Source organism: Haliaeetus leucocephalus, unplaced genomic scaffold (genome assembly GCF_000737465.1).
Source record: "Haliaeetus leucocephalus isolate CR32 unplaced genomic scaffold, Haliaeetus_leucocephalus-4.0 Scaffold218, whole genome shotgun sequence".
Lineage (NCBI taxonomy): Eukaryota > Metazoa > Chordata > Aves > Accipitriformes > Accipitridae > Haliaeetus > Haliaeetus leucocephalus.
The window spans coordinates 417,527-425,900 of record NW_010972654.1 but is presented as its reverse complement, the minus strand read 5'-3'; the positions used below and the strand labels follow the sequence as shown (position 1 = coordinate 425,900).

The 8,374-nt window shown below is 66.4% G+C and overlaps 1 protein-coding gene across 4 annotated transcripts in view; it reads left to right on the top strand.

Moving 5' to 3' along the window:
* Positions 1–8,374, top strand: part of LOC104831303 (plectin-like) — a 59,196-nt gene that overhangs the window by 41,312 nt on the left and 9,510 nt on the right. For all 4 annotated transcript variants that reach the window (XM_010566790.1, XM_010566789.1, XM_010566791.1 and 1 more), the window contains 11 exons: positions 49–203; positions 315–441; positions 548–731; positions 850–1,007; positions 1,303–1,481; positions 1,697–1,835; positions 1,918–2,274; positions 2,387–2,470; positions 2,634–2,738; positions 2,984–3,082; positions 4,647–8,027. In XM_010566790.1, the coding sequence (XP_010565092.1) occupies positions 49–203; positions 315–441; positions 548–731; positions 850–1,007; positions 1,303–1,481; positions 1,697–1,835; positions 1,918–2,274; positions 2,387–2,470; positions 2,634–2,738; positions 2,984–3,082; positions 4,647–8,027 (4,968 nt within the window). The remainder of the gene's footprint in view (positions 1–48; positions 204–314; positions 442–547; positions 732–849; positions 1,008–1,302; positions 1,482–1,696; positions 1,836–1,917; positions 2,275–2,386; positions 2,471–2,633; positions 2,739–2,983; positions 3,083–4,646; positions 8,028–8,374) is intronic.

Sequence of the window (8,374 nt, the reverse complement as noted above, 5' to 3'; positions counted from 1 at the left end):
GTGCGGGGACCCCCCCAACCCCGGGCTCACGCCACCCTGGCCCCGCAGATCACGGTGCACAAGAACGACGAGTGTGCCCTGCTCAGCAACGCCCAGCCCTACAAGTGGAAGGTGCTGAGCGCCGCCGGCAACGAGGCCATCGTCCCTTCTGTCTGCTTCCTTGTGCCACCCCCCAACAAGGAGGCACTGGACGCCGTGCACAGGTGAGTGCTGGCCACCCCCCCAACTCCTGGGTCATGCCATTGGCTCCATGGCACCGTCCTCGTCTCCCCGCTCTGCCGTGGGGTCCCCTCACTCACGCCGCCTCTCTGCAGGCTGGAGGCCACCCACCAGCACCTCCTCGTGCTCTGGCACCAGCTGCACCTGGACATGAGGAGCCTCCTGTCCTGGCAGTACCTGATCCGTGACATCCAGCAGATCCAGTCCTGGTCCCACCTGACGGTCAGTCGTCCCCCAGTGCCAGCACGGGGCAGCACCCAGCCCGGGGGGTTCCCCCCGGAGTCCCACTCCAGCGGTGGGAGCTGACAGTGCCCTTTCCCCTGCCCAGTTCCGCACGATGCAGGTGGAGGAGTGCCGGCAGGTCCTGCGCAGCCTGGAGACCCACTACCAGGAGTTCCTGCGGGACAGCCAGGACTCGCAGAGCTTCCAGCCCGATGACCGGCTGCATGTGGAGCGCGAGTACAACGCCTGCACCCAGAAGTACGAGCTGCTGCTGCGCAGCCAGGAGAAAGGTGAGCCCCCTCCTCCCTGTCACCCTGTGTGCTCCCTGGGGCATCCCCTCCATCCCTGGCAATGCGGACAGGGCGAACAGAGTGGGAAGCTGCTAACCTGTCCCTGCTGTCCCCACAGGAGAGCAGGACGAGTCCCTGTGCAAGAACTACATCTCCCAGCTGAAGGATATCCGTCTGCAGCTGGAGAGCTGCGAGACCCGCACCATCCACAAGATCCGCCTGCCCCTCGACAAGGACCCGGTCAAGGAGTGTGCCCAGCGCATCAGCGAGCAGCAGGTATGCGTGCACACACGTGTGTGCAGGTGTGCAATGCACATGGACGGGAACCTCAGCACCCAGAGCGGGGCTGGTGTCTGTCTGCCCACACTGGTGGGCTGCAGACCCCTTCTCTGCTCTGTCTCTTCTCCTCTGGGGTCGGGGGTGGCCGGGGGCTCTGCGCGCCAGGTCCTGGCTGGCAGGACATGGAGTTTGGCACGGTGTTATATGGGGGATCAGCCACGGGCAGGGCTCGGCCCCAAACTGCAGCTGGCAGGCGCCAGGCAGGGAGTGAGAGACCCTCCTCTCCCTGCAGCAAATCCACCTGGAGCTGGAGGGCATCAAAAAGAATCTGGACAAGGTCAGCGAGAAGACAGAGAAAGTGCTGGCCCAGCCAGAGCAGGCCAGCTCGGCCCCCGTCTTGCGCTCAGAGCTGGAGATCACCCTGCAGAAGATGGACCAGGTGTACAGCCTCTCCAGCATCTACCTGGAGAAGTGAGTGCCCAGCCCCTGCGCGGCTCCTTGGTCATCCTGGGCTGGGGAAAACTGCTGCATCAGCTGGGATGAGCCTGGTTGGGCCAGGGGTGAGCTGATGAGGTCTGGAGGAAGCTGGTTGTGCCGGCGTATCCTTCCCTTCCCATAAGCTCCTGGCTGTGTGCCGACTGACGCTGCTGCCCGGCACTGGCTGAGCCCATCTCCTCTCTCCACAGGCTGAAGACCATCAACCTGGTGATCCGCAGCACTCAGGGGGCAGAGGAGCTGGTCAAGAAGTACGAGGACCAGCTGAAGGATGTGCAGACCGTGCCGGCTGACCTCAAAGAGCTGGAGGCCAGCAAGGCCGAGCTGAAGGTAACGGCTAGGGCAGCACTGTGCCGGAGGGGAGCTGGGGGGGAGCCGGGGCCAGGGCTGACCCGTGCTCTGTCTGCCACAGCGGCTGCGCACACAGGCAGAGGGGCATCAGCCCTTCTTCAGCACGCTGGAGACTGACCTGAGCAAGGCCAAGGATGTCAACGAGAGGATGGTCAGGGGCCACAGCGAACGTGACGTGGATCTGGACCGCTACCGGGAGAGAGTCCAGCAGCTGCTGGAGCGCTGGCAGGCTGTCCTCACCCAGACGGACCTGCGCCAGCGCGAGCTGGACCAGCTGGGCCGCCAGCTGCGGTACTACCGCGAGAGCTGCGATGGGCTCCTCCAGTGGATCCAGGACGCAAAGCAGCGGCAGGAGAAAATCCAGGCAGTGCCCATCACCGACAGCAAGACTGTGCGGGAGCAGCTGCTGCAGGAGAAGGTAGCACCCGTGGCAGGGCAAGTGGTGCTGGCCTGGCCGGTGCTCTCGGCCATCCCTGGCTGCGGTGGGGCGGCAACGGGGCGCCTGAGCTCACCCCCACATGTTTCCCCAGAAACTCCTGGAGGAGTGCGACCGCAACAAGGAGAAGGTGGAGGAGTGCCAGCGCTACGCCAAGCAGTACATCGACGCCATCAAGGTGCGCCCGCTGGCTGTCCCTGCCTGCTCCGGGCTGGCCTCCCCGGTGGTGCCGGGGCAGGCGTGGGACTGGGGAGGGGTAGACCAGTGCCAGGCGGCCCCGAAGGACCTGGGGGCTTGCTGGGGATGCTGGCCAGCGTGCTGAGGACCCCTCTCCCCAGCAGGATTATGAGCTGCAGCTGGTGAGCTTCAAGGCACAGGTGGAGCCGATGGCCTCTCCGGCCAAGAAGCCCAAAGTGCAGTCTGCGTCTGACAGCATCATCCAGGAGGTGAGGGGGGGCCCCTCTGTGTGCAGGCCTGGGGCGCCCCACGGGTCCCGCTGCGTGGCTGATCCTGAGCAGCTCCTTCCCCAGGAGCGGAGGACTGCAGCCCTTTGCTGAAGGGATGGGTGTGGGGGGGCTGGCATGCAGGCTCACCTCCGTCCGGCCCCACCACTGCTGGGGTGCCGGGCAGCTGGGTGGGGGGATTGCCACGGACACGCTCCCTCCCTGCTGACCCCTGCCGTCTGCCACAGTACGTAGACTTGCGGACGCGGTACAGCGAGCTGACCACGCTCACGAGCCAGTACATCAAGTTCATCACGGAGACGCTGCGGCGGCTGGAGGAAGAGGAGGTAGGGGAGTGGCATGCGGGCATGTGGGGTGGCATGACTCCGGCTGCGTTCTCTTTCCTGCATAACAACGGGGAACATGGTTCATGATGACTGCCGGCCCCCCATCACTAACGCTGGCCCATGGCCTCTAACCCCGCTCTGATCTGGGCTCCTGGGACCGAAGCTGCTGGCTCTGGGTGCAGTGGGTCTCCAAGCCGAGAGGGCCAGCTGGGGCGGCACACAGAGCCAGCTCCAGGCGCTGCCGGGCTCTGGCGTGACTGGTGGTAGGAGGCACTTCCCAGATACACGTAGTGCAGTCAGCATCTGCCTTCCGCATGAACGCTGTGCTCGGGCGCCGCGGGACCGGAGCCCTCGGGTGTTCTGTCTTGGTAACCTTTCTAACTCTTGGTTTCTGCCCTTGGAAGTCGAGCCGCTTTGCCAGTGCTTTGTCTTGGGGGATGTTTGTGTTGGTGGGGATCTAATGGAGGGTAAAAAACCAGGATGACTCTGGCATCCCTGCACCAGGTACTCACTCTGCGCATGTCCCCCTCCCCACGGCACCCCTCCGCCTCACCCCATGGCTGTCAGCAGCCTGCACGCCTCTCCTGCTCGCTGCACCCCTGCCCTCTGGAGAGCCACTCACCCCCGCACTCCTCACCCTCCTCTGCCTCTGCCTCTGCTCCCGGGCCCTCACTGCACCTCTTGGGGTGGCGCGAGGGGACCCAGCCCCGCGGCACGGGGGTCCGGCTCACCCGCATGTGCGCTGCCTCTGCCCAGGTCCCGCACGGAGCGTGCGCCTGCCTTGCTCACGGTGCATGTGGCACAAGTGCTCTGCGGTGCAGCCACGCAGGAGCTGTGTCGGCCCTTTGGCAGACGACTGGTTGGCTGGGTTGCCTGGAGCGGGCCAGCGGGGAGGGATTCGGACCAGCTGGGGCAGCACGGGCTGGAGCTTGGATTGCTCTCCACATCGTCAAGGCTTTCCTGGGAGGGAAAGCTCCGCTGGCACCTCCCTTGCCACCCACTCCCCTCTGTCCTGCTCACCCCGGTGCTCTGGCTGGGTCTCTCATTTCCCCGTGGTGATGGCTCTCTGCACCGGCCCCTCTCACACGGGGAGCCCCGGTGAGCATGGGAGGAGGCTCCCCTCTGCGGGGGGCCGGGGCAGGGCTCTGGCTGGAGGGCAGTGGGCACGGTGGTGGTGTGCAAGCTGCTCGCATCCGTCTCCATCACCTCGGGCTTTGCTCGCGCTCCATCCCTTCTCTGTGGTACGTGGGCCATCCTTGCTTCTTGCACTGCTGTCTCGGTCCTGTCACCCGTCCGCCCACGCTGTGCTAAGTGGGACACGGTAGTCGTGTGTCCCCTGTCTGCCATACGTCTTCTGGAAGCTGGCATCACCGCCTCCAGCTCGCGGGGAGGCCCAGGGACCTGAAGCCATTCCATGCGCATCCTCCACCCCTCCGCCCCGGACTGTCCCATCTCTCGGTGGTGCGTGGTTGTGGCTGGCATTGACACCGTGGCTCGGTCGCATCCCTTGTGATTTCTCTCTCTCTCCCCCCTCTGTTTTCTCTGCACCCTCTTTCCCCTCCAGAAAGCCGCCGAGAAGCTGAAAGAGGAGGAGAGGAAGCGGCTGGCGGAGGTGGAGGCCCAGCTGGAGAAGCAGCGGCAGCTGGCCGAGGCCCACGCCAAAGCCAAGGCGCAGGCGGAGGCAGAGGCGCGGGAGCTGCAGGTCCGCATGCAGGAGGAGGTCACCCGGCGGGAGGTGGTGGCTGTGGACGCTGAGCAGCAGAAGCAGAACATCCAGCAGGAGCTGATGCAGTTGCGGCAGAACTCCGACCACCAGATCAAGTCCAAGGTCAAGCTAATCGAGGAGGCCGAATACAACCGCAAGAAGGTGGAGGAGGAGATCCGCCTCATCCGCCTCCAGCTGGAGAGCACCGAGAAGCAGCGGGTGGGCGCCGAGACGGAGCTGCAGGAGCTGCGGGCGCGTGCCGAGGATGCCGAGCGGCAGAAGAGGCAGGCACAGGAGGAGGCTGAGCGCCTGCGCCGGCAGGTGAAGGAAGAGAGCCAGAAGAAGCGGGAGGCAGAGGAGGAGCTGAAGCGCAAGGTGCAGGCCGAGCGGGATGCGGCGCGGGAGAAGCAGAAGGCAGTGGCGGACCTGGAGAAGCTGCGGCTGCAGGCGGAGGAGGCCGAGCGGCGGATGCGGCAGGCGGAGGCCGAGAAGGAGCGGCAGATCCAGGTGGCCCAGGAGGTGGCCCAGCGGAGCGCTGAGGCTGAGCTGCAGAGCAAGCGGCTGTCCTTTGCTGAGAAGACGGCGCAGCTGGAGCTGTCGCTGCAGCAGGAGCACATTACGGTGGCCCACCTGCAGGAGGAGGCCGAGCGGCTGAAGAAGCAGCAGCTGGAGGCCGAGCGGTCGCGGGAGGAGGCCGAGAAGGAGCTGGAGCGCTGGCGGCAGAAGGCCAACGAGGCGCTGCGGCTGCGGCTGCAGGCAGAGGAGGTGGCCCACAAGAAGGCACTGGCGCAGGAGGAGGCAGAGAAGCAGAAGGAGGACGCGGAGCGGGAGGCTCGCAAGCGCGCCAAGGCGGAGGAGTCGGCCCTGCGGCAGAAGGAGCTGGCGGAGGAGGAGCTGGAGAAGCAGCGGGAGCTGGCGGAGGGCACGGCCCAGCAGAAGCTGGCGGCAGAGCAGGAGCTGATCCGGCTGAAGGCAGAGATGGAGAACGGGGAGCAGCAGCGCCTGCTCCTGGAGGAGGAGCTCTTCCGACTGAAGAAGGAGGTGAGTGAGGCCATCCAGAAGAGGAAGGAGGTGGAGGACGAGCTGGCCAAGCTGCGGGCCGAGATGGAGATCCTGCTGGAGAGCAAGGCCAAGACGGAGGAGGAGTCGCGCTCCACCAGCGAGAAGTCCAAGCAGCGGCTGGAGGCCGAGGCCAGCAAGCTGCGGGAGCTGGCCGAGGAGGCTGCCCGGCTGCGGGCCCTCTCTGAGGAGGCCAAGAGGCAGCGGCAGCTGGCAGAGGACGAGGCTGGCCGGCAGCGGGCCGAAGCCGAGCGCATCCTGAAGGAGAAGCTGGCGGCCATCAACGAGGCCTCGCGGCTGAAGGCGGAGGCGGAGATCGCCCTGAAGGAGAAGGAGGCCGAGAACGAGCGGCTGCGGCGGCTGGCAGAGGACGAGGCCTACCAGCGCAAGCTGCTGGAGGAGCAGGCAGCCCAGCACAAGCAGGACATCGAGGAGAAGATCGCCCTGCTGAAGCGCTCCTCGGAGAGTGAGCTGGAGCGGCAGAAGGGCCTGGTGGAGGACACGCTGCGGCAGCGGCGCCAGGTGGAGGAAGAGATCCGTGCCCTGAAAGCCAGCTTCGAGAAGGCCTCAGCGGGCAAGACCGACCTGGAGCGGGAGCTGAGCCGCATCCGCGGGGAGGCGGAGGAGGTGCAGCGCAGCCGGGAGCAGGCTGAGCGGGAGGCCGAGAGGCAGCGGGCGCTGGCGCTGGAGGAGGAGGGCCGCCGGCGGGAGGCTGAGGAGAAGGTGCAGGCCATCCTGGCGGCCGAGGAGGAGGCCGGGAGGCAGCGGCGGCTGGCCCTGGAGGAGGTGGAGCGGCTGAAGGCCATGGTGGAGGAAGCCAGGCGGCAGAAGGAGCTGGCGGAGAAGGAGTCGGAGCGGCAGATCCAGCTGGCGCGGGAGGCGGCGCAGAAGCGGATCGAGGCGGAGGAGAAAGCCCACCTGGCCGCCGTGCAGCAGAAGGAGCAGGAGCTGCTGCAGACGCGGCAGCAAGAGCAGAGCCTCCTGGACCGGCTGCGGGAGGAGGCCGAGCAGGCCAGGCGGGCGGCGGAGGAGGCAGAGTTCGCCCGCAGCAAGGCTGAGCAGGATGCCAGCCTCTCCCGGCAGCGGGTGGAGGAGGCCGAGCGGCTGAAGCAGCGGGCAGAGGAGGAGGCTCAGGCCAAGGCGCAGGCACAGGCAGACGCGGAGAAGCTGCGGAAGGAGGCTGAGCTGGAGGCGGCGAAGCGGGCGCAGGCGGAGCAGGCGGCCCTGCGGCAGAAGCAGCTGGCGGACGCTGAGATGGAGAAGCACAAGAAGTTTGCCGAGCAGACGCTGCGGCAGAAGGCGCAGGTGGAGCAGGAGCTGACCAAGGTGAAGCTGCAGCTGGATGAGACGGACCACCAGAAGGGCATTCTGGATGAGGAGCTGCAGCGGCTGAAGGAGGAGGTGACCGACGCCGTCCGGCAGAAGGCCCAAGTAGAGGAGGAGCTCTTCAAGGTCCGGGTGCAGATGGAGGAGCTGGCGAAGCTCAAGAACCGGATCGAGGAGGAGAACAAGGCGCTGATCCTCAAGGACAAGGACAACACGCAGAAGTTCCTGGCGGAGGAGGCCGAGAAGATGAAGCAGGTGGCGGAGGAGGTCGCCCGCCTCAGCGTGGAGGCCCAGGAGGCTGCCCGCATGCGGAAGCTGGCTGAGGACGACCTGGCACAGCAGCGGGCACTGGCGGAGAAGATGCTCAAGGAGAAGATGCAGGCAGTGCAGGAGGCCACACGGCTGAAGGCCGAGGCGGAGATGCTGCAGAAGCAGAAAGACCTGGCACAGGAGCACGCCAAGCGGCTGCAGGAGGACAAGGAGCAGATGCAGCAGCGCCTGGCCGAGGAGACTGAGGGTTTCCAGAAAACCCTGGAGGCTGAGCGCCGGCGGCAGCTGGAGATCACAGCTGAGGCCGAGCGCCTCAAGCTGCACGTGGCGGAGATGAGCATGGCCCAGGCCAAGGCCGAGGAAGAAGCCAAGCGGTTCAAGAAGCAGGCGGAGGAGATCAGCGAAAGGCTGCACGAGACCGAGCTGGCCACGCAGGAGAAGATGACGCTGGTGCACACTCTGGAGATCCAGCGGCACCAGAGTGACCAGGACGCGGAGAAGCTGCGGAGGGCCATCGCTGACCTGGAGCAGGAGAAGGAGAAGCTGAAGCAGGAGGCAGCGTTGCTGCAGCAGAAGGCAGAGGAGGTACTGGGTTGTGGGTCCCCCTTAGCGGTGGTGGTACGCAGGGAGGCCTTCCCTCTCCCCAGCCGCCCTGCACCATGTCCTGAGACAGCAGGTGCGTGGGTGGCTGGCCAGGCTCTGGGAGCTGTGCTGGCCGGTCCCCAAGGACCGTTGCTGCAGCGCAGGCGTGCAGCCTCCAGCCCTGGAGCTGCACCCTGCACCTGATGGGCTTGGAGCTGGCTGCTGGCGCCGTCCAGGAGGCGGAGGCGTCACTGAGCCTCCTGCCCCAGCATCCGTCCCCCCTGCCAGGGGTCACGGCGAGTGGCTGCTTGTGGGGCAGGACCCCCACGTGCAAGTCAAGGGCGTGCACC